The sequence below is a fragment of the Culex quinquefasciatus genome, chromosome 2 (assembly GCF_015732765.1).
Source record: "Culex quinquefasciatus strain JHB chromosome 2, VPISU_Cqui_1.0_pri_paternal, whole genome shotgun sequence".
Taxonomy (NCBI): Eukaryota; Metazoa; Arthropoda; class Insecta; order Diptera; family Culicidae; genus Culex; species Culex quinquefasciatus.
Window position 1 is genome coordinate 151353448 of NC_051862.1, and position 26599 is coordinate 151380046.

The 26599-nt window shown below is 36.8% G+C and overlaps 1 protein-coding gene across 1 annotated transcript in view; it reads right to left on the reverse strand.

Annotated features, from left to right (window-relative positions):
- Positions 1–566: 566 nt before the first annotated feature.
- The window catches only part of LOC6045160 (protein bicaudal D), a 66514-nt gene continuing 40481 nt past the window's right edge, over positions 567–26599 (reverse strand). Inside the window, exons 2-10 of the mRNA XM_038250502.1 lie at positions 21956–22321; positions 16085–16222; positions 15851–16008; positions 15483–15790; positions 15228–15421; positions 14953–15164; positions 14421–14887; positions 14180–14354; positions 567–5724 (exon numbers count right to left, since the gene is read on the reverse strand). Of these exons, the coding sequence (XP_038106430.1) occupies positions 5565–5724; positions 14180–14354; positions 14421–14887; positions 14953–15164; positions 15228–15421; positions 15483–15790; positions 15851–16008; positions 16085–16222; positions 21956–22321 (2178 nt within the window). The 3' untranslated portion in view covers positions 567–5564. The remainder of the gene's footprint in view (positions 5725–14179; positions 14355–14420; positions 14888–14952; positions 15165–15227; positions 15422–15482; positions 15791–15850; positions 16009–16084; positions 16223–21955; positions 22322–26599) is intronic.

Below are 26599 nucleotides of genomic sequence, written 5' to 3' on the forward strand. Positions count from 1 at the left end.
GTGTGTTGGAGTGCTAATTAGAAAGACCTTCCCATAGCATCGTTGCTCGGAAGGCTCGCCGACGGATTTGTTGTGAAAGTCCTCCCCATAGCATCGTAGCTCGGGAGGCATCGAAAAGCCAATACCTTATCCTACTAACCCAAAAAAAATAATCACGTGATGCTTGAAGGAGATGCTGTGGATTCAACGGTCTCAAGCGGTATCAACAAGTATATAGCGAAAAACTATGTGCTTGATGAGTCTGCAACTTCAACTATCGGACTAACATTCCTCCCTTTTGTTGAACTGCAGGCTTCTTGGGAGGGCGCCGGTATTGACTAATAAAGTCGGGGTCTTCAGGGGTTAAACAGTGAACGGATGGTTGGCTCCCACTGATCATTTTTGATTCATTGTTTAACTTCAGCTGATCTGTCAATAACGGAGTAGCAGCTCATTGGCAGTCAACCATGCTCATGCTCATGCTCATGCTTTTTCTAAAAAAAACTCCAGAATTGAATTGAGAAATTTTGAACAAATATATTTTGAGGGACTTTCTTTCAATTCTACCGAATCAAAAACTTCAACCATTCTTTTATCACTTTTAAGTTTACTTTTCATTTTCTCTCTCTGTGTGTGTAAGACTTTTACAATATATTGGTTTTACTTTCTTCTTCTGCTCCATCTTTTTTTTCTGTTCCATTATTACACATTACGTTCATTTTTAATGAGATACAATAAATTAATATAAGTTAGCAAATGATATATTTATTCGCCACACACGCACACTCATTTTTTTTCTCTCTCTGTGACTGCATATTTTAGGGAAGTGGAGTAGCGAGGGGTAGAACGTTGCGTTGCTGCCAAACTTAGAATTGCTTTTTTTTTAACGAACACTACAAGCTCGTGTACGGCTTTACACTAACAATAGTTAATAGAGTTAACCAAATACACCTAAAAACGAACAGCTCGAAAATCAATCAAACTTTCGGTATGTGTTTTCAATAATATACCTACGATAATGATAATTTTAGCAGCGTGCAAAACTTAACCTTTTCGAGAACCGTCTCTTTTGTCTCAGGTGAGGATCAATCGTCTTTAGAATATCTCTTCTTTCGGTTTGTGTGTGTATTAATTTCAGTTTTGTTCAACCTTTGGGTTGGTTTGTTTAAGAGGGTGGGGGATTAATCGTTATCGTGTTTTTTTTTTGTTTTTTTTTTGCTCAGTTCTTTGTGGGCGTTTGTTTTCTCTATCTTTTTGTTTTGCGAATAAGTTTGTGTTGGTTGAAAAACATGCATAACGTCTACTATTTTTTTAATGTTATTGGTTGGATAGTTTCTATTTTCTGTGAATTGGTTTAAACAATTACATAATCTGTGTGTGTTTTGGCTTTCTTACACGCTACGCTTGTTCAAAACTTCGAAACTTGACTCTAATCAGTAACTCGTTTTTTAATGTTAACAGAGATGGACTTTTTTATTTGTTTGCAAAGAAAGGGGAAGGACGTTTTGGATAATCTCATACTTTCCATTAGTTAAGACAATTGCTAAGCTGTATCTACAAAAGGAATCTCATTTCGTTTTTAAACTGCTTTTAAGGTAGATTTTTCTCGAAATGCTAGTTAGTAGAAGTAAAAGTGGGGAAATATTTTCTACTTGGCGAGAAATGTACTAGGTAATGGCCAATCGGGTTATTTTGATACTTTTTTTTAACTGTGTGGCTACGACTATCTCAGTAGGTTATCGCTACTAAAACCGCTCTCTCTCTCTAGAAAGTAGAAAGTTTGACGACATTTTCCTTGGAAAGAAAAAACAATATTTTTACAAGCCTTTCTTTCCACACGATTTCTACACAAGCTTTGTTGGTTTGGTTGGTTGGTTGGTGTAAAAAGCTCACAACAAGCGAAACTTAAAAAAGCTCACCGAACATATTGTTGACGTTTCGGCGCCCCCGTGATCTTCATCAGGGTAGACCTTTCAAAGAAGCTCAAAATTAACGCAAACAATTGATCGTTTTCACACATGATATTTTTAAGGATGGTACTTTTTGTTTTGTTTAAGTCTAATTCAATAATCAACGAGCATTAATTTACACAGAACATTTTGGATGGTTTTGGTGCTGATTTTGCTACTTACACAAATGTTTCAGATTGCGCACACTTTCTCTCGCAAGTTTGGTTTTTGAGTTTTACTTTTACTTCGATCTCGTAAAAAGGGACGGTGATTAACATTATTTTCGTTATTTTATTGGTTGATTTTGTTTTTCTGCTGGAAAGCGACGAACCGCACCGTTGGCTTGGTGTGGCCAGTTCGCTGTTTTTTATTCGCTTTCCACTGATTTTCACAATTCAATTAAAATAAATAAATGGCTCGGTGATTTCCTTCGTTTTTCTGACCTTGCTTCCTAATTCACACTTATTGTTTCTTCTTCAATTGGTTTCACTTCACACAGATAAATTTGTTCTTTGTTTATACTCCTAGCTCTTAGTCGGAAATTTATTACTTTTAATTTGTTTCTTTGTTTCAGTTTAATTTTTTGGACGCTTCTGATTAGTTTCACTTAACGTTTTTGTTTCTGATATAGAAAAAATACAACTTTTTTCTTTCTTCTTTTTAAAGTAAGGACAGAATTGTGATGCTTTGCTTGTGTAACTTTTTTTTTTTGTAACGATGTTTGACACACTAAATTCTTTCGGTATTTGTTGCTTTGTGACACATTTAGTTACTTTTACTTTCTTTGATTAACAAACATAAATCGAAAACCAAAACAAAAGAGTGGTAAAATTATTCGATTTAATGTTTTACTTTCTAACCGGATCGGATCTTAACGATTCTAAAATACAGCAAAACAACCGCGTAAAAAGCTCGCATTTTATTTCCAAGGAATAGTCTTTACCTTTTTTTCCTTTAAGTGTTCAACAGTGTTGAGCCCACTGAGAACAAACTAAGCTACGTGATTTTTTGAGTGTGTCTACGATAGTTGAGTTACATACTACTGTTGTTATCTAGAGCAGGCTTGCTTGCTTGGTTGCAGTTTAAAAAGCTACTCGTACGAAAATTATGCACTTTTTTTATCAACATAAAAACTCTTTGAAACTATTCCCGCACTTGCAGAATTGCGAACATAAGAGCGAGAAAATTTTGAGAGAAGAAAACAATCATCTCTCAAGCAAAATTGCGTTTTCGTAACTGAGAGAGAGAGAACAAATTTCTAATTTTCTCTCTTTTGCCAATTTATACAAAGAGAAAAATACCTCGATCACATTTTGAGAAAAGATAATAATCTTCTCTCCAGCGTAACTGCGTTTCCGTAACTGAGAGAGATAGAGAGAGAGAGAGAAGGATTTTCTCATTTTCTCACTTTTGCTAATTTACACCGAGAGAAAAACTCTCTCTCATTCGAGGCAAACATTCTCTCAGAAATTTAAATCTTTTCCTCGATCGAATTTGGAGTGCATGATTTTTATTCTTCCTGGCAAAATTGCATTCTGCTAATGGTGAAAGTTATCTCTATATTTAATAGAATTACGTCCTATTCGGATTTTGAGTATTTTCGCCGATAAAAAGTTTGCAAAAATGTTCTCTCTCAGTTTTATTCAACCAGTATTCTCGCTCTCCAAATGGCTTGTTATAACGCAGCTTTTTTTTAGTAAGCTAGTCACTCTCTCGATCAGAATCTCCTCCCAATACTCTCTTGCAAAATAGCTGAGAAAAGGTATAAATTTTCTCTCAGTTCAAGAAAAATTCTCTCTCAATTTGAATTCAGAGATTTTCACTGAGAGAAAGGTGGTAGTTTTCTCTCTCAGTTTAAGATGATTTACTGCATTTTGAGATTTTTGGGAAAGAAGGAGTAGATCTCTCTCTCTCAGATTTTAAGAGGATTTTATTCTCTCTTTCTGGTGGAACGCAGTTAAGTTACTTTTTGAAAGCAAGATTAATATTCTCACAATTCCAATGAGAGAAAAGTGCTTTCTCTCAGTTTTGAAGAATTGCGTTGCGTTGTAGTATTTGCGAATATTCTCTCTCCGGAAGATTTACGTTTCCGTACTTTTTTTTTAAACAACTTTTCAAGAGAGCGAAATTTTTTGCAATCTTGCAAAAATTCTCTCTTTCGTGCAAAATTGATTCTCTCTCTCTAGGATAAAATCACGTTTCCGTACCATTTCGAACTAAAGAGTAAAAATTTCTGCATCTTTGCTATTTTTTTATTTATTATACGCATTTCTACAAACATGGGAATAGTTCCAATTGAGTTGCATCAAAAAGCTAATTAAACCATTTTCCGAATGCGCCGAAAATAATTTTGAAAACTTAAAAATGTGAGCAAATCGACGACATTCGGCTCCTTTTGCCTCTAATTTTTCTACTCAAAATCTACCGCTCCAGTTGGCATTCAAAATTGAGTTGCAAAAAGTAGCAAAAACGGAGCAAATTTTACTGACATGCTAATGTTTTGTTTCCTCTACGATCTGAATCGCGTCGCTCGGACGCGCCCTACAAAAGATTTGGTCCGATGTTAGAAAATAGGAGCTTTGCGATCGACGGACAGCTGCTCGTCGCTTCGCACCAGTATTTTTTATATTCTCTGCTTGTACCAATCGATAATTTTACCAGCAAAAAACTGATAATTTTAAAACGAAAAAAAACCCTCTAAAATCATTTGTAAAACAAAAAACTTTTATTGCACAAGAAGACAAAAAGAAAAAAAAATATCTACAATTTTGCAAATTTCATCATTGTAACGTTATTGTTTGACAATAAATTGTTTGTTTCCTAACAAGAAATATTTTGTGTTTGTTTGTTTTTCTACATACGAGTCTGTCTGTGTCTGTGTGTTTTTGTCCGACTACGCTCGGTACCATTAAAAAGTTATAATAATGTTTTGCTTGCAGCGCGTACAGCTTGTCGTTTTCATTAATCTTCCCCTTTTTTAGCTTAACCCAAAAAAAAGAGAAAAATAATAATGATGCATGTGTGTGTGTGTTTCTGTGTAATTGGTTAAATTTTCCTTGCCTGTGGTTAGTCACACCGCGTCGCGCCGTGTCTCGTGTTACAATATATTATAATCTTATCAAAATAATTTAACGATATATACTTTCACACACTCGTCCGACCTCGTCTTTTTTTTGCCTGCGTGCGTCCCGTCCTTGCTTTGCCCCTCTGTCTAGGTGGGGCAAAACGGGACACCGCACCGCAGCTTAGCTTACAAATATTATTTAAAAATATATGCCTCACATCACACATCGCTCTCGCATTCATGATTAGTCCTGGTTTCATAGGTATAACGGCTTGTGTATAGTACAAAAAGGAGGCGCAGGTGAAACACATGTGCCGGTCCGTTTTTTTTCTGGACAACTCCGGCTCCGGCCAACAACGTAGAATCGCGCAACGAGAGACAAGAAAAGAAAAACCTAACGAACGAACAATCAAACAGGAAAAACCGAAACGTCTCGCTCTCTCTCTCTCGTTTGCTTGGATGGATGGATGAGAAAATTTTTGTTTGTGTTTTTTCCTTGGACGATGGACCGTTTACATCTTCAGCAGTGTGTAGAGGAAGGCTAGGATCTTACGCTGCACGCTCACCTTATGTTAGAAGAATGCCTGGTTCGGATTGTTGGCGCCGCCGCCGCTGCCGGCGTTGCTGTTGTTCGGGTTCTGGTTGCTGCTGCGGGCGGGGACACCCCGCGAGAAGGCGGACTTGCCACCACCTCGGGCCGGCATCGCCGGTCGCCGCACGTGGCGCATCTCGCTGGAAAGAGAGAGAAGAGAGGGGAGATTCAGAATTAAATTAATGCTAAAAAGTAAATAGTTTTTTTCTGTGTGTGTGGATCAATCGAACAGCTCACCAGACTAACAATCCAGAGGTCACCAGTTGGAATCCCTCGGGGGACGACAAAAATATCCAACTTTCAAGTTGGTATTTTGTCGCATTCTCCTCGTGACATACCAACAGACCCGAGAGGCATGTAGCAAAGGAAAACGCAAGACACCAGCTATTGGTACTAGCAATAGTGACCTAAGGGTGTCTCCACAGCTGGTGGCAAACACAGAAGCAAATCAAATTTGCACCCGACGGCAAGCCCATCGCTGTAGGTACAGTCATCCCACATATTCGGAACACTTTTATGATAATTTGTCAATAGCATGCCAAAACTAGCTTTTCTGTCGACCTTACTATTTTTAGAACCTTCATTTAGACATTATCTTGCTATTTCACTAGTAAAAGTAGTACTTGTTGAACAAAAAACTTCATTCCAAGACTATTTTGCCCAGAGCAGCAAAACACTGCCTCCAAATGGCCTGTTTCATAATTGTGGGATGTTATTGTGCCTCCCACTATTGTGGAACACCTGAATTTAACTGATATTTTCACAAAAAAAGTTATCAAACCATGTATGAAACATCACTAAGCTTGAGCTTCATTGGTTTCAGTGTGAGAAGTCATTATTTGGTAATAAATATGTACTCCTGGAGAGATCCAAAGTTTGTTTACATTCGTAAGAAAAAAGTGTTCCGAATTTGTGGATTTCAAGGGCCAAAGTAATTCTTCAAAAACTTCATATAAAAGTTAAAATTTGCAGATGTTCGATACAGCATTCGAAAGATCGCAAGAAAAGCTTTCGAATGAAGGTAAAAGCGAATCATTAAGTTCAATTATCGATTTGCTATGATTTTTCAACCATCGGCCGATCTGTAAACCGTTCCGAATATGTGGGATGACTGTACCTGTCGTGGTAGCAAACTTGCTTCCAGTTCATAGCGCTTTCACTTTGCAAAATGCTTAAAGCTCAAAAAAACAAAACAAAAATGTTTTGCGATCAAAAAGAGCGTTCCAATTTTTTATTGTCGTGCTTGCCTCTGAAAAATTTTGGACGATTTTTCTTACACACGCAAAAAAATGTTGGAACAATGTTTTCGTTTGCAAAAAATACAGATTTGAACAAATCGAGTTCTGCAAAGTTCTAAAAGGTATAACCACATATTAAAAAATAGGGGTCTCCTACGAAAGGCCAAATCGCGAAAGGCCGAATTCTCGCAAGGCTGAAACTCACAAAGCAATCCGCGCCCTAAAAGGTTTGTTGCTGTTTGCTATTATTTTTTTAAACCATATTTTTGTAGCGAAAATTGTTTTCGAAATAATGAAGGTATGATTTTCTAGTTTCGATTTATTTTCCACAAAAATATGATGGAAATATTTGTATACATTTACGTACTTTTGAAATGCTGAAATTAATTGCACCTACTTACTCGAATGCATATTTCCCATATAATCGGAAAAGATAAACATAGAATCTAGACTTTGGATAATCGAATCACGACAAAAAAATGTTTTGTATTTTATTATTTTCGTACTTTTAAGTCAACCATTTTTGGTCGTCATCTTCAATTTAAAAAATCTGAATCATTTTAGAGTAGTTAATGGCTCGACAATTTTAAATAAGACGAACAATTTTTTTCGTGATTCGATTATCCGAAGTAAAATATCTCCGAGGCCTTCGGATAATCAATTGTTTAAAGTTCTTCCTATGACGGTCGTCTGTTCTTAATTCTCACCGACATGCTCATGGTTGCGTTTGCGTTCTTTCAAACTTTTGAAAGTTGATCTTGAAATTTAGTTTTTTTACCCACGCAAGTTTTGGCTAACTTTAAAAAGAAACGAGTCGTACATTTATCTGAGATTTACCGAGTTGAAGTTGAATTTTTTTTTATTCAGTGAAACCTTTGTTTCCCTGCTTGAATGTTTTCTGTCGTCAAGGTAAGTGTTAAACTAAGTATCGGAAATATTGCTCAAAAGGATACTGAAATAGCAGTTTATGCCACAAGTTGCAAAAAGAAGATTTTTTCAGCACGTGACAGATAGGGGAGTTGTGCAAAATTGACTCAAACTCAATGTAGAAAACGAAGAAAAAAAAATGTTTGGATTGAGCTACACACATTTTCCAAAATGTGCTCCAAAAACCTCCTAGAGATTTTTTTTTCTTTGTTTGTATGGAAAACACTTAAAATTTATTGAAAAAAAAAAATGTTTTTAATGCATGATTTGTTTAATAAACTTATCAAATACAAAACCCTTATTAATTTTACGTTAAATTTATCGTCATATTATTTTACAATCAATTGTTTAAAAAAGTGCGTTTAGGAAGACTTGATCCCTGCCTTTTTACAGTCGTTGGAATCGGCCTTATGCTTGATTAATTGGTTTGGTTTACGTGTTAGAGTTTATTGGTACACGAGAGATCAAATTGCCAAACATAGTTGAATATTTAAGCTTTCAATTTATGCAAAACGTTAATAGTTTTGTGAGAAATGACAGAGTTATGTGCGATACAAAAAAAGGGGATCAAGTTTCCCCACTATCCCCTACGATCGAGGTTTTGGATAAATACGACGAGTGTTGAAAAAAAAACAAGATTTGCAACGAATAAACAACCTTTGAGAGCGATTTTAAGTTAAACGTCCATATGTTAAGTCAATACGTAGAAATAAAAATTAAATTAAAAACATTACTTAATCCACCCTTAGGTGGTTGGTGCCTTCCTCACATTTAAAAGGTAATGCTATCCAAAATAGGGCGGACCTTTAAGTGTTCTATCAATTTGACTAATTATTCATCTCATTATTATTTCAGGGCACTTATGTGCTTACAACTTATGATAGCGTAGTCAAATCTGCAATTCAATTTGTGCCCGTTGGAAAGGCTTATTAATTATCTATCCAAAGATAGGTCGCATGATATATTTGGACAACGTTTTCATCAAAATACCTGAGATCTGGCCTCCAAAAAGTGTATAAATAACACTTAAGAGCTTATAACTTTTGATAGGGTTGGCAGATCTTTTATGTTTTGAATGCATTGGAAAGGTCTTTCGATTACCTATCCAACGACAGGTCGCATGATAGATCCGGACATCGTTTTCATCAAAATATCTGAGAACCGCCCTCCAAAAAGTGCATAAATATCACTTAAGTGCTTATAACTTTTGATAGGGTTGTCAGATTTTCAATGTTTTGGACGCGTTGGAAAGGTATTTTGATTACCTGTTCAACGATAGGTCGCATGATAGATCCGGACAACGTTTTCATCATGATATCTGAGATCCGGCTTCCAAAAAGTACATAAATAACACTTAAGTGGTAATAACTTTTGATAGGGTTGTCAAATCTTCAATGTCTTGGACGCGTTGGAAAGGTCTTTTAAATACCTTTCTAAAAATGTATAACATGCCGGGTTTTCTTACAAAAACCACCCTTTTTACAATCTTCCGGACTTTTGTTAAAATCGTTTTTAGCATAACTTTTGAAGTACTTAACTAAACTGCATAATTTTTAATACCGACTTATGGGACCCCAAGACGGATCGAATGACGCCAAAACGGACAAAATCGGTTAAGCCAATGTTGAGATAATCGAGTGACAATTTTTGATCAACATCCCACCACACACACAGACATTTGCTCAGAATTTGATTCTGAGTCGATAGGTGTACATGAAGGTGGGTCTAGGAGGTCTAATTGAGAAGTTCAGTTTTCGAGTGATTTTATAGCCTTTCCTCAGTAAGGTGAGGAAGGCAAAACTATACCATTATTCAATACAATACAATTCAATTCAAAAGTTTTTATTAGTAAATAATCAATTCACAGTTACGTAAACTACTAGAGTTTTAGTGTTCCATTGAACTATGATCTGTACTATAGTACATTTTGATGTAATTGGATTTTCTAACAATGGATTTTCCAAGAGAAGGAAAAAATATTTTAAAAAAAAGTAGAAATTTTCTGCCTTTATATAAAAAAAATATTAAATTTTCCTTAAAAATTCTCACAACATTAAAGAGAACATTCCTAAGCACAACTCTACCACAGTAAATTTAAGGTTTTGTAAGTTTTTCTGAGTTTTTCTGAATATTTAATTTAGGCCAGTTCCTTCTTTAATATTTGTGTAGCATTAGTAAATTTTAATTTTGAAACACTAAATGTTAATAAATATCAAAAAGAAGGCTATTTGTAACTTAGGGCATTCTTCAGAATCTAACGATCTTAGCCACCAACTTTGTGGAATTCGCAATTCGCAATTTTCAGTGTAAGAACGGGCCTTGACCGATCTTATGCACTAGGTTCCCGACGAACACGCACTGCCCTTACACCTACATCTCACCCTTGCTCTGAGTCAGTACGAGCAGCACGCTAGAACACGCTTTGAGTGTTCGTGCCAGGCATGCACACCTTCTTTTCCGGTTACGCATTTTAACTCGGCCGGGGGTGGTACATTAAGTAGGGTTTGATGTAAGTATAAGCGCCTAACCATTTATAGTGTGTCTATCAACTTTCATTGAAGCAAAAACTGTTTTATTTTTAGTTTGAATTCAAAAACTTATTGTTATTTACTGTGTTTTGTTTTCTCCTGAAATATTCCCTATTGTTGAGTCTGTTTATCTGTTGCTATTTCTTTTGTCGCGGTGTTTTGTTACAATTTTTGGTCCTAAGCATGTTATAAAAGTTTACCAAAAATACAATAGTAATATTTGTGTTAATCCTTTAACCATTCCATAAATTGAGTAAGGGCTCAAACCTCACTTGTTTGAAAAAAGGGTGAAGATTGAAAACAATAGACAGTAAAAGAGAATTTATTTTATAAAAATCAAGTATCAATAGTAAGAGAATGATGAGCGTATTTTGAAAAATAAAAATGAGAAGCTAGATGTATTAGATGTAAAATTAGACAATAGTTAATAAATAGAGATACAAAACAAGCTTAGATTATAGAAAAGATAATTTATAGGACAGATAAAGAATTATTCAAATAAATAAATTCGCAATAAAATGAAAAAATAATAGGCGAATGATAAATAGACTTGATATTACTAGTAAATTAAGGAAAAGTATATTTTTAAGGCAAAAAAAAAACAAAACAAAGTTTGTTACAGCAGTATCAATTGATAGAAAAGAGTGGAAAAGCTTTGAGAGATAAGAGAATCAAAAGTTAGTAAAAATTAAAATCAAATGTTGGATATTAAATAGAAGAATTAGCGAAGAATTGGGAATCAGAAGAGCAAAATAAAAATAGGAGATAGGTGGTAGCTGAGAATGAAGAGAAGAGAAACCCCGTTGTGCGATGTTTCAGGTACATCCACAGCAGTTGACTCAACATACTGCGAATCAAAACAATACCGTCTACAATCACAAATTACTTCCCTTTCCCACATTGTTGCGCCCCTTTCTTTTAGCCGTCTCGACTCTGACCCGCGGTGGTCAAAGGTTTACGATCCGTTTCCACAGGCCACCAGCTAGGTCATCATAAAAACCAAGCCAACGTGGAGGTAAGAAAATAGGACACTCGCAAGGAACCAGAGCTATACGGTTCTGATCAAGATAATTCGGATGATCTAACAGAACTACGGATGTAGTTAGTTACGCTCCTTCCAGGATGTTCCTTACGTGGACGTCAACCGAAGAGCACGCAACAAGGTCAGTGCCATTGCATGCTCTTAGGTATCAATCCTTGGCCTGCATAGCCACCAACTTTGTGGAAGACACCAAATAGAAAATTACCTTTTAAAATACAGATTTTCGAACATTTTTTTCAATTTCTTCGAATCTATTGTTTGTTTGAACAAAACAAATTTATGAAAAAAGTTTCATCCAAAACAAAAAATTAAAATCGAAAAAAAATGAAAATTCAAATTACTCTTGCATTTAGAAACCCTGAGGAAATTTTGATTGCAGGTCCGATCATCTCAACCACCGATACAGGACAAGTTTTATACAAATCCAATACCAATAATTGAGAATGCTGTTTAAAAAATATCACAATTGAAATTAAAAAAAAAAAACTAACTAAGAAATTTATTGATAATTCACAGATAAATGGAATTACCCTTCTTTTTGTTTTTTCCTCATCATCTCACGTGGCATGGAACTTTCAAAACACTGGTTTTCGTTCAATCAGATGGCTGATTTTGCAACAAAATGGAGCAAGAGTGGAGATGCCCTTAATTTCAAACAGACAAAATTAAGGACACAATTTAGAATTTGACTCAGGGCAAAAATATAAAAAATGGTTTAGCGTTACAATGTCGAAAGCAAAGAACAAATCTCGGGTTAGTTTTCACAATGTCGTAAGTGCCATTTGTAGACTTTGCAGATTTTTGATCTTATTTTTTTGTTTAATTTACGAAATATCAACTTCGAAAATGCTCTTTGCTGAAAACCCATAAAATTTCTATCTTTCTACAGAAAAATCAAATAAGTTTTGGATGGCTGTAATATTGCCTTGAATATCACATGAGCATGAGCATGAGCATGAGCATGGTTGACTGCCAATGAGCTGCTACTCCGTTATTGACGGATCAGCTGAAGTTACACAATGAACCAACAGATGAGTAGTGGGAGCTAATCATCCTCACCAGAGCTGAAAATGTCAGGGGTCCTGACGCAAAAATCGGCGACGCATACACGAATTTTTCAGATCCATTCACTAAACCGCAAAACCGTGACATAAACAAACCCGACTCAGTCGTGAGTGCCCCAGCTCACTGAGCAGCTGCAATGCGAAACAGTAGTCGACCAACGCTCATTCGACGTTGCACGCACACACATAAAGAAACAAGTTTTTACACAAAAAGTTGGTATTTATGCGTGGAAATGTAATTTTGAATATAAGTTATGGTTGTTTTAAGTGTTTTGCACAGTCTAAAACCATTCAATTGTTTAAAAATAGTCAAAATAGTGTTTAGAGAGGATTTTACGAGTCAGTCATACGACACGAATTGAGTGAGTGTAGCTCATTTTTTCACGTCTCTTATTCTCCAGCAGCCGACCGGCACGAGTCAGGCGGCAGAGGTTGAACGGACACAGTAGGCTTCCAGTCAGATGCTAGCAGTGAACTGACATTTTGGTTTGCTTCATGTGTACGCTGGGTTGGAAACATTTTGCAGGCCTGATCCTCACTGTATAACCCCTGAAGATCTTTGCTTTAAGTCAATACCGGCGCCCCCCCCCCCAAGGAGATGCAGTTCAACAAAGGTAGGAATGTTAGTCCGATAGTTGAAGTTGCAGACTCATCAGACACAGAGTTTGTCGCTCTATACCTGTTGACACCGCATGAGACCGTTGAATCCACAGCATCTCCTTCAAGCATCACGGGAAGTGGGGGAATTGTGTTAGTAGGGGAAGGAAAGGGAAGGTCAGGATTCATCTTGGTAGATGATATGACCAGAATGTGAACCATAATCGTTGCCTTCTGAGCTACGGCGCTATGAGAAGAACTTATCATTCGCGTATTTTTTACTTCAAACCGCCGGCGTGCCATCCGAGCAACGATGCTTTGGGATGGACTTTCAAAACGAAATGAAATTTGAATTAACGCATTATTCGGTGACGTACAATTTAAACTAGATCCGGATTTATCATTGGTAGATGATATGATCAGAAAGTGAAACATTATCGTTGCCTTACGAGCTTTGACGCTTTGAAAATAACTTAATTATATTCTCAATCCCGTATTTTTTAGTTCTTACCGTCGGCGTGCCATCCGAGCATCGATGCTATGGGAAGGGCTTTCAAAACAAAATTAAATTTTTAGTAACGTATTATTCGTTATCATGTCAACCTCATGAATTTCATGAAGTTCTTCGCGCACGACTTCTTTACAACCAACTTAACCACGAATTTACCCAGTCCGGACCGCAAAAAAACGGCTCAAAAACAGAAAGATAATATATACACGACGACGCGAAGCCTTCTATCATTAAATTCAAGAAACTTCACTACTTTGCCGCGGATTATCGCGCGTCGATTCGCCAACTGATCCCCCCCACGAACACAACACGACTGAGGGCCAAACTCTCAAGGCCACGCGACACATCTTCTAGCACTTTCTCGCGGATTCTCGCGCGCGTTGATTCGCCAACTGATCTCCTCCACGAACACCACACGACTCTGTAATATTGCCTTGAATATCACGACCAAAAACCTAGTGAAACCGAAACTTTGGGTTCCTTAACACTAATATCACATTACAGTTATTTTGAGGACCCCTGAAATGTGTTTTACTCATTAAGGCGGCCAGACCTACTGCGTTACATTAACCATATGAAACAGATTTTGTGAACGGAGCCACATGCCACAAAATCAACCGGGGAAGAAGGAAGCGTGGACATACCGTACCAAACGCTCCGTCCCTTAAAATAACTACTATTCACTCACCGATCCATCTCCAGCTCCTCGAGCTTCTGGGTGAGCCCCAGCTTCTGCTGCACCGCCAGCCGCAGCAGCTGGTTCAGAGTCTTTTTCTCTTCCTCGGCGGCCGACAGCTGGTGCGTCAGCTCATCGACCTGCGTCACGTACTCCTCGCAGCGGGCGGCAAACATCGCCCGCAGACCTACGGGAAAAAATGGCGGGTTGAGTACTTCGATGGAGAGGTAAGATATTATAAAGGGGATCGTACTGGAGAAGGTGGCGGCGTCCTCCTTCAGGATCCTCAGCTCGTTGCGCAGCTTGGACATGGTGTCGCTCACGACCAGCTTCTCGTTCTCGTACTTGGACTTGAGGTTGGTGAGTGCCACCTCGGCCGTGTTCTTGTTCGACTTGAGCACCGTCCGCAGGGTGGCGATCTGTTCGCGCTTCGTCGACAGCAGACTCTTCAGCTTGATGATCTGCTCGTGCAGGTCGGCGATCTCCTCCTTGGCGTCCTTGTCGCCGGCGGCCACGTCCGACACCTTGTCCTTGTTCAGCTCGATCGTGTGCTCGACGGCCGTCTTGAGGTACTTGATCTGGTCGCTGATCGTGTCGACGTACTTCTTGATCTCTACGGCGTCGCTCAGCGCCTGCAGGTCCTCGAACACGTGCGGCCTCGAGGTGAGGATGTCGGACTTGAGCTGGGACTGGATCGCGGACAGCGAGTCGTTGTCGAAGCTGTGGAAAGAACCAAGATTTGAATAGAAGAGAGACCTTAAACGATCAACGAGACTTCCTCCCACCTCAGATCGTCGTTCTTGTGGTCGAGCAGGACGCGGTTCGGCGTTTCGCCGTTGACGGTGCACACCAGATGGTACAGCTGGGCGAGGTCGTCGCTGAGCGAAACCAGATTGCTGCGGGTCGAGTTCAGGCTTTGGCCGGCGTTCTGCGACAGGGTCGTGAGAACCTGGACGTCACTGTGCAGGTCCAACGATTTCTGCTCCGAAGACAGCAACTACAAAGAGGGAGAGAAAGGTTAGTTCTACGACTCAATGACACGCAAGTACACTGGTGTTACCTTGTTCTTCAAATTGGTGATTTCGTTGCGCAGCACGGCCATCGCGTCCGAGCAGTTGAGACCCTTCTGCAGCTCGACCAGGTCGGCCTTCAGCGTGTCGATCTCCTTCGAGCTGAGCGTGAACCAGTTCGAGTACTGCAGGATCGCCTCGTTCAGCTTGTCGTTCATCACCTTGTCCTTGTTGTTGGATACGTCTGAAAGAGAGAAATTTAGTTAATCCTCTACCAACCCGACCAACGTTCAGCCAACACTCACTGGCAAACTTGTCCTCGGCGGCGATCTGCTTCTTGAGGTTCTGCAGCGCGTCCACGTGGGCCGCCAGCAGCGTCAGCTTCGCCATAAAGTTCTGCATCTCGTTCTGGCTCTTGTCCAGGTTCTGCTGGGCGTCGCGCAGGTTCGCCGTCAGGCAGATCTTCTCGTTCTCGATCAGCTCCAACTGCTTCTCGAGCTTCTTCAGCTCGTTCAGATGGATCTCGGAGAACAGGTCGACCTTGGTGCCGTCCGGCGACTTGAGGTCGGCCGTTTCCGCCTCCAGCGTCTCTAGCCGCTTCAGCGTCGAGTCCCTAAACAAAAAAAACAGTCCGTTGATAAAAATCCAAAGCGATCAGCAACTCAGTTCATACTTGAGCGTGGGCATTTCGTCCTCGCAGTCGCTGCTGTTGAGCGTGCTCTCCTCCATTCCCCGTATACTGATTGCCAGATTGCTAATGTTGTACATCGATTCCCGATTGATATGTGTATCAAGCTCCTTCTTGAGCGCGTACTTGGTCTCGCGCTCAATCTGCGGCAACAAAGAAAGCGATTGTATGTTTAGTATTTGTATTTGCAGTCTACAAATTAACTTAAAAAACACTCACTTGCAACGCGGTCAGCGCGTCCTCCATCTGCTTCTCGGCGATCTTCTTCAAGCTGGCCAGTTCCTCCACCTGCGAGTTGAGCAACTCGATTTCTTCGCTGAGCCGTCGGATTTCGTGTTTGGCACCTTCAAATTCCACCTGAATGCGAGTAAGTTGAGAATTAATGTGTACCAGTATTTGTTTTAATTACTGATCAAAGCAGAACCGTGACGTTTTCTTGAAAGTCATAACTTGGTGCCCAAATCTATCATTTTCGATTTCTGACACCAACTAAAAAATTGTCGAGTTGGGTAGTTATTCAAAATGCATTTAGGTGTTCATACTTTTGACAGGGTTGCCAATTTAACTAAAATTAGAAGTGCAATCAACTGAAAACAAATCAAAGTAAATTTTCCTGCAACGATTTAAAATTTTAAGTGTTTTGGGAGTTTTTTAATTTTAAATTGTGAAATTATGATGTTTAGTCTTATTTTTTATTTAAAAAAAAAACATTTTAGTATTCCAATTTCCAATACAACTGAACAATTCTGTACAAAATCGGCAGATTTCACGCATTTTTTTTTTGTATTTTTAGATTTGGCTCAAACTTTGTCTCTTCGTTTTCGTAAATTGACTTTCTTTTGTATTTTTTGTATAATTTAGATGAAACTTCGTCCTTGCATTGCCTACGTCCAAAGAAGTAATTTTGCATCAGTATTTTTTTCCGTACAAGTCTCTATACATTTTGGGTTCTGGTCATAAGAGATGAGTATCTTGAGAAGGGATTTTCTGATCGATTTTGTGTCTTCGGCAAAATTGTTGGTTATGATAAGGACTTAAAAGTAACAAATAAGTTTATGGTAAAAATCTCTTTTTTTATCATTAAAAGTTGAATTCCCAAAATACGTATTTTAAAATTTTTGTTTTTTTTATATTTACATGGTACAGTCATCCCACATATTCGGAACACCCACAAATTCGGAACACTTTTATGATGATTTGTCAATAGCATGCCCAAAGTAGCTTTTCTGTCAACCTTACTATTTTTAGAACCTTCATTTGGACATTATCTTGCTATTTCACAAGTAAAAGTAGTACTTTTTGAACAAAAAACTTCATACCAAGACTATTTTGTCCAGAGCAGCAAAACACTGCCTTTAAATGGCCTGTTTCATAATTGTGGGATGTTATTGTGCCAAACCACGTATAATACATCACCAAGCTTGAGTTTCATTGGTTTCAATGTGTGAAGTCATTATTTGATAACAAATATGTACTCCTGGAGAGATCCAAAGTTTGTTTACATTCGTAAGAAAAAAGTGTTCCGAATTTGTGGATTTCAAGGGTCAAAGTAATTCTTCAAAAACTTCATATAAAAGTTAAAATTTGCAGCTGTTCGATACAGCATTCGAAAGATCGCAAGAAAAGCTTTCAAATGAAGGTAAACGCGAGTCATTAAGTTCAATTATCGATTTGCTATGATTTTTTGAACATTGGCCGATCTGGAAACCGTTCCGAATATGTGGGATGACTGTAGTGCTTTTTTCAAATGTTATGTGCCGTTCTCAAGTTATAGCCATATATTATCAATTTCTTCTCGTTTTTATGCACTTTAAAAATACTTCTTGAAAAACAAGGGACATCCAAAAAAATATTTTGCTAGGCTGAGAAAATTTCCTACAGACAATTAGTTTCTGAGATAATACCTCACAAAGAATTCGAATCGATTTCAGTGTCATTTAATTAAACCTGTAATTTTCAACTGACGATCTCTCGGAAACTACACAGTAAAAAAATCATGGTAATATTACATCTGGTAAGGGATACATTTTTTATGTCAGAAAAAATGAGTAATTTTACCTCTGAAAATGTGTTATCTTACCACTTTTCTGGTGTAATGTCACTTTTTAAATTGATGTAAAATTACATCATAAAAGAGGTAATATTCAACCCTTAAAATTACACCTTCCAAATTTTCATAATTTTTTAGTTAAATTTTCAATGCTAAAAAATAAAACTTTAGTGAAAATTTCTAATATTTTCAATAAAAATAATGTTAAAATCAAGCATAACTTTTGAAAACGTCTACAAATAAATAATGTACTCTATTTCATATCTTAGACCAAATTTTAAAATTTCTGATCAGATACCATTGGGAAATGAACTAGCCTACTGTCAATACACAAATGGTACTTAAATACAAAAAAATCTGTTTCTTTTGGACCTATTTTTACATCGTATTTTCATATTATTTGGATATGTTGGGGACAAAAAACGTTTAATATTGACTTGAAAAACATCAGTTTTTCGATTTTTTAAAAATAGTTCTCACAAATAAAAATTTGAAAATAAAGACTAAAATTTAAAAAAAAAAACCATAATTTTGAATGCATATTTAATTTTTTATAAAAAAAACTGATGTTGAAAAAAGTTGGGTAAAAATCTTTTTTTTTTCCAAAAACCAATATAAAAACCTCAAAAATAAAAAATACGGATTTTGGGAAAAATATTTTGAGTAAAAACAAGTTATCTTAAAAAATTGTCCATTTTTTCCGTTCTCACATTTTTTAGTTCTTATTAGGGTTTGTGAATTTTATCGATTTCGCGGACAGCGTGAAATAACACAATTTTCATGAAATGCTAGGATTTTCTGTAATCATTGCCAAACATAACATAAATGTAAATTTGGCAAAAAAATATGTTTGCTTAAATCATATATTTTCATTAAAAAATTGTATTGTATTTCGATTATCTTAGCAATTTAAATGAAATTTGCAATTTTTTTGCATTTTCCAAATTTTGAGCTTTGGGACCACAAAATGGATAAACACCCGTAGTATTCCGGGATTTTTTTAGAAGACTTTATTGATATTTTGTATTTTTTTCTCAGTGTAGTATGTTACTTTGAAAGTAAAGAAAGCATTTATGTATGGGTAATTCTCCGCCAACTCACACAGCAGTTGCCCCGACCCCTCTTCGATTTGCGTGAAACTTTGTCCTAAGGGGTAACTTTTGTCCCTGATCACGAATCCGAGGTCCGTTTTTTGATATCTCGTGACGGAGGGCGGTACGACCCCTTCCATTTTTGAACATGCGAAAAAGAGGTGTTTTCAATAATTTGCAGCCTGAAACGGTGATGAGATAGAAATTTGGTGTCAAAGGGACTTTTATGTAAAATTAGACGCCCGATTTGATGGCGTACTCAGAATTCGAAAAACGTATTTTCATCGAAAAAACACTAAAAAAGTTTTAAAAATTCTCCCATTTTTCGTTACTCGACTGTAAAAATTTTGGAACATGTCATTTTATGGGAAATTTAATGTACTTTTCGAATCTACATTGTCCCAGAAGGGTCATTTTTCATTTAGAACAAAATTTTCATTTTAAAATTTCGTGTTTTTCTAACTTTGCAGGGTTATTTTTAGAGTGTAACAATGTTCTACAAAGTTGTAGAACAGACAATTACAAAAATTTTGATATATAGACATAAGGGGTTTGCTTATAAACATCACGAGTTATCGCGATTTTACGAAAAAAGTTTTGAAAAAGTTGGTCGTCATCGATCATGGCCGTTCATGGTCACCCGCGACAGACACGGACGACGAAACAAAGAGAAACGCAAAAGTAACTTTTTCAAAACTTTTTTCGTAAAATCGCGATAACTGATGATAAGCAAACCTTATGTCTATATATCAAAATTTTTTATTGTCTGCTCTACAACTTTGTAGAACATTGTTACACTCTAAAAATAACAAAGCAAAAAAACACACGAAATTTAAAATGAAAAATTTGTTCTAAATGAAAAAATGACCCTTCAATGTAGATTCGAAAGTACGATTAAATTTCCCATGACATGTTCCAAAATTTTACAGTCGAGTAACGGAAAATGGGAGAATTTTTAAACTTTTTTAGTGTTTTTCGCCGAATTCTGATCGCCATCAAATCGGGGCTAATTTTACATAAAAGTCCCTTTGACACCAAATTTCTAATCACCGTTTCAGGCTGCAAATGATTGAAAAACACCTCTTTCGCATGTTCAAAAATGGAAGGGGTCACCCTCCGTCGAGATATCAAAAACGGACCTCGGACGTGATCACGCACAAATCGAAGAGGGGTCGGGGCAACTTTTCCCGATTTCGTGTGAGTTGGTAGAGAATTACCCGTATAATTGCTTCAATTACCGTTAACCGGGGTGACTTTGATAGGATTTCAATTTGTTTTTGGAATATTTTCTAACAGGTAAGGTTTTTCTCAAGATTATTATTTTTAAAACATGTACTGGTTTAGGCCACACAAAGTCCATGCACTATTTTGGAAAAAAAAAATTGTTTCAATAGTGTTTAGAAAAAGAATTACGTTAAAAATTCTTAGTTTAAATTCCGGGGTGACTTTGATAGTCATAGTTTTTCTTGTTGAAATCATATTTAAGATGTTCAAACTTTATTTGTACGTTAAATGTACCATCACTAAAGTAGCTGATATAGTTTTTAAGAAAAAAAAATCAATGTTTATGATTAGTTAACTAAGTTTATAAGCTTTTTAACAAAATACACATAAATTTTAGGTAAAATTGTTAAAAAGTCGGAATTTTGTCTGAAATTTGTTAAAACTAGTTATGTTTATAAAATAATCGATTTATATTGCATTTTATACTGAATTCGAAGAACGAATCACATGTTTTCACATTTTGTATAAAATTTGTTCTACTGAAAATGTCTATAAATCTGGAGATTTTTTTAAATTATTTTTCAAAAATACATATTATTTGTTATTTACAAACTTATTTAACCTTCTCCTAGTGGAATTTTCCAAAGAATCCGAAAATCCATTCCGCTTTCCGATTCAAAACCATGTTCATTGAGAAAATTATGACTCTTTGAGAAGCTTAAAATAATGACTTTCATCAACATTTTCTTAACTATGATAAACTAACTTTTTAAACTTTTCAAAATTTTATGAAAAGTTCTTTTTGATGTACTTTGAACACTTCTCTACCACGGTCAGTATGATTCTAAACCATTTCGTACGTATTTTAATTGTACTCTTTATTTTGCCGAAAAATTGCAAACCTATCAAAGTCACCCCGGCTACCAAAGGCACCCCGTTTTACGGTACAATAAATTCAAATCCGTAAATTTAGTTTTTAGTATCTTTGAAATGTTTTGTAAAAATAAAAGTACAACCAATTGAAAATCATCGATATCTTAAACTTAGCCGAAGATACCAAATCGTTAAAAAGTACCTTCCTTAAGATATAGTTTATTTAAATGTATGTATTCTTTTTTGTATGGATAGCTGTCGAAAAGATTTATGTGGGAAAACTAATTATCCAAAATGGCCTCCTTGCACCCAGTATTTCAGTATACCGTAAACTGGGGTGACTTTGATAGCCCGGGGTGACATTGATAGAAATTTGATTTGGCCACTAATTTTGATACATCCAATGTAAAAGTCACATTTTTGCATATATGTTCGATAATAAGCTATCCCTGAATGCTTACATACTCAAAATTCTCAAAAATGTTTAGAAAAACCTATCAAAGTCACCCCGGGCTATCAAAATCACCCCAGTTTACGGTACTCAAAGAGTTCTTCCAATAAAAAATAAAGTTTATAAACTTCCCGAAATTTGTTTATTCTTAGGAGAAAAAGTTTACTGAACATAAGAGCAGTCGAAAAAGTTTACATAGAAAAATATAATCCCTGAACAAATTTACATTGAGTTTACTTTCTATTTGCAAAATATTATATTTTTTATAATATTTTTAATTTCAAGTAAAAACAAATTTGCTCTATTGAAATAATTACGACCTTGACACGGTTCTGCTTTTCAAATCCCACTTCAAAAAAAAGCCCTTTTCCCAGTGACCCTCCTCCAAACCCCCTCCTTACCTGCGAGCTCCGCAAGCTGGACACCTGCTTCTGCAGCGAGATGTTCTCCTCCTCCAGCTCGCTGTAGTCGCTGAGCATTCGCGTTTCCCTGTACTTCATGTCCTTGAGCTCGGCCTTGAGCCGGGCCCGTTCCGCCTCCGCCCCGGACTTGTCCCGGCCGATTTCGGAGTTTTCCTGCAGCATGCGGTCCCGCTCGTTCGTGACCCGCTCCAGCTCGTGCCGCAGCTGTTTCGTTTCGCTCTCGAGCTCCAGGATCTGCAGGTTCAGGGAGGTCTCCATGGCGGCCGACTCGTTGAGCAGGGCATCCTCCTGCTCGATGCCACTTTTGTTGGTGACCTGTTGTGTCTTTTGGAATTTTTGCAGCGCCTGTTTGAAAAAAAAAGAACAAGAAAAAGAGAACATAAGTGCAAAGCAATTTCCACGTGGTTCAAGTGATGATGAATGTTCTCTTCCGTGTTTTCCGAGTTTTCCCAACCCCCTTCTCAAGCTGTCCCATTTGAACGCCGGAGCGGAGCCCATTTTTCATCGTCATCATCATCAGCGCCGCAAAATGAGAAAAAGCCGGCTCAAAGTGTGTGCTTCAACGCCTTTTTCAATCGCAGCTCGAGCAGCAGGTGCGACACGACGACGGATGAAAAGGATCCCTCCCTTGGGAAAAGGGTGGCTTTTGTGGGTGGATGTGCTGCAGTTTGCAAAACACTTGCCATTTTTGCAGCCTTTTCGGTTTCACAGAACGAGGTAAAAGCTTTCCCTGACTCTCACTCGTTTTGTTAGAAATTGAAGAATGATGTTTCTTCTGTTCGCAGAACATCAGCTAAAATGGAAAATGGAACAAGCCCAACCCCCCCAAAAAAGGTTTTTAATTCAAACGAACTTTTTTTAAGAGCGCTTCGGATGGTTTTGTTTAGTATGAGCATTATGGATTTGTAGGAATCTTGCAATTGTTGATGGGAAACAGATATTTTAGATAATGTTTCAACAAATGAATATATAAATCACATTTTTTACAGCATAGCATTCATCGATTCCACAACTCGACAATTTTTTAAGATGATGTCAGGTCAGTAAATGCTTCAGTTTCGTCAAGGTATGACAGATTTGGGCCCCCTCAACACTCGCCAATTGACAGAACTGTTTTTTTTTTTTGTAAATTGCCTGCCAATAAATAAATAAAAAATGCAGTATAAATGGCATGGAATTTTCTTAACCAACCATGCACACTCCCTTATTTTTGCTTACCTTACAGATAAACATGCCTAAGATGATTTAAAACCATTTATCAGCGATGAAATTTTAAAGTTATCGCAGTTTTAGTGGAAAAAGTTGATTATTTGCAGATTTTGTCATTTTCCCGATTTTGCGCGTGGCCCGTCGAAAAACTCAGACTCAGAAAATCGGATGAAATGGCGCGGAGATATTTTTTTCGAAAAAACAAGGTTTTTTTGCGAAAAATGACGAAAATTGCAATTTTTTGAACCACCCTAGCACAATGTAGGTCACCCTAATGGCCAAACAAAAAAAAAAAAATACGAGTCGAATTATTTTGGCCAAGGAACCCCCAGAAAAATTTTGAAACCGATCGGAGAACTATTTTTTCGGTTTAGGCTCTTTTCAAATGGAATAGCTGCATAATTGTTCTAATGTAGGTGAGCTAATTTTCTGAGATTTCGGTCATTCGATTTTTTTTTGTGGTTTTTAATCCGACTGAAACTTTTTTGGTGCCTTCGGTATGCCCAAAGAAGCCATTTTGCATTATTAGTTTGTTCAAAAAAATTTCCATACAAATTTGGCAGCTGTCCATACAAAACTGATGTATAAAAATTCAAAAATCTGCATCTTTTGAAGGAATTTTTTTATCGATTTGGTGTCTTGCTCAAAGTTGTAGGTATGGATATGGACTACACTTAAAAAAATGGTACACGGTAAAAAAATTGGTGATTTTTAATTTAACTTTTTGTCACTAGACATGATTTGCAAAAAAACACTATTTTTATTTTATTTTTTGATATGTTTTATGTGACATAAAATGCCAACTTTTCAGAAATTTCCAGGTTGCGCAAAAAAGTTTTGACCGAGTTATGAATTTTCGAATCAATACCGATTTTTTCAAAAAATCGAAATATTGGTCGCAAAAAATTTTCAACTTCATTTTTCGATGTAAAATCAAATTTGCAATCAAAAAGAACTTCAGTGAAATTTTGATAAAGTGCACCGTTTTCAAGTTAAATCCATTTTTAGGTGACTTTTTTGAAAATAGTCGCAGTTTTTCATTTTTTTAAATTAGTGCACATGTTTGCCCACTTTTGAAAAAAATATTTTTGAAAAGCTGAGAAAATTCTCTATATTTTGATTTTTGAACTTTGTTGATACGACCTATAGTTGCTGAGATATTTCCATGCAAAAGTTAAAAAAACAGGAAAATTTGTGTTTTCTAAGTCTCACCCAAACAACCCACCATTTTCTACCGTCGATATCTCAGCAACTAAGGGACCATCCATAAACCACGTGGACACTTTAGGGGCGGGGGTATGGCGATTGTCCACGATCCATACAAAAAAGATTTTTTTTTGTATGGAATATTGTCCACGAAGGGGGGGGGGGGGTAATAGATTTCCAAAAAAATGTGTCCACGTGGTTTATGGATGGTCCCTAATGGTCCGATTCACAATGTTGAAATATGAAACATTTGTGAAATTTTCCGATCTTTTCGAAAACAATATTTTCAAAAAAATTAAATCAAAACTAACATTTCAAAAGGGCGTAACATTAGAAAATGGTGGGTTGTTTGGGTGAGACTCAGGAAAAAAAAATTCCTGTTTTTAAACACTTGCATGGCAATATCTCAGCAAGTAAGGGTCGTATCAACAAAGTTCAATAAAATATAGAGAATTTTCTCAGCTTTTCAAAAATATTTTTTTCAAAGGTGGTCAAACATGGGCACTAATTTTAAAAAATGAAAAACTTCGACTATTTTCAAAAAAGTTACCTAATAAAGGGCTATAACTTGAAAACGGTGCACTTTATCAAAAATTCACTGAAGTACTTTTTAATTGCAAATTCGATTTTGAATCGAAAACTGAAAAATTATTGCGACCAATATTTCGATTTTTTGAAAAAATCTGTATTGATTTAAAAAATCATAACTCGGTCAAAATTTTTTTGTCCATTCTGGATTTTTCTGGAAAGTTGGCATTTGATGTCCTCTAAAACAAATCAAAAAATCAAAAAAAAAATCAAAAATAGTGGTTTTTTGCAAATCAAGTTTTAGTGACAAAAAGTGAAATTAAAATCACCATTTTTTTAACGTGTACCATTTTTTCAGTGTAGTCCATATCCATACCTACAAAAATTCCTTCAAATGATACAGATTTTTGAATTGTTTTATGGACAGCCGTCAAATTTATTTGGGCATACCGAAGGCAGCACAAAAGTTTCAGCCGGATTAAAAAACACAAAAATTAAAGAAAAAACTAACTTAATCCACCTATGTGGTTGATGCCTTCCTCACTTTTTACCAAAAATTAGTATATGAGTGGTTTCATCATTTTTTAGATCCAGAAAAAAAGAACACAATGTATAACTTATGTGGTAATAACTCGATACAGGGTTGTCAGTTCTTCAATGTTTTGGACTCATTGCAAAGTCCTTTCAATTGCCTAACCAACGATGGGTCGGATGATGGATCCGGACATAGTTTACATACATTTGAGTGAGATCCGGCATTAAAAAAGTACATAAATATCACTTAAGTGGTCATAACTCGATACAGGGTTGTCAGTTCTTCAATGTTTTGGACTCATTGCAAAGTCCTTTCAATTGCCTAACCAACGATGGGTCGGATGATGGATCCGGACATAGTTTACATACATTTGAGTGAGATCCGGCATTAAAAAAGTACATAAATATCACTTAAGTGGTCATAACTCGAGACAGGGTTGCCAGATCATCAATGTCTTGGACTCATTGGAAAGGCCTTTCAATTACCTAAACATCGATGGGTCGTATGATGGATCCGGACATAGTTTACATACATTTATGTGGGATCCGGCTTCAAAAAAGTACATAAATATCACTTCAGTGGTCATAACTCGAGACAGGGTTGCCAGATCATCAATGTCTTGGACTCATTGGAAAGGCCTTTCAATTACCTAACCAACGATGGGTCGGATGATGGATCCGGACATAGTTTACATACATTTATGTGAGATCCGGCTTCAAAAAAGTACATAAATATCACTTCAGTGGTCATAACTCGAGACAGGGTTGCCAGATCATCAATGTCTTGGACTCATTGGAAAGGCCTTTCAATTACCTAACCAACGATGGGTCGGATGATGGATCCGGACATAGTTTACATACATTTATGTGAGATCCGGCTTCAAAAAAGTACATAAATATCACTTCAGTGGTCATAACTCGAGACAGGGTTGCCAGATCATCAATGTCTTGGACTCATTGGAAAGGCCTTTCAATTACCTAACCAACGATGGGTCGGATGATGGATCCGGACATAGTTTACATACATTTAAGTGAGATCCGGCTTCAAAAAAGTACATAAATATCACTTCAGTGGTCATAACTCGAGACAGGGTTGCCAGATCATCAATGTCTTGGACTCATTGGAAAGGCCTTTCAATTACCTAA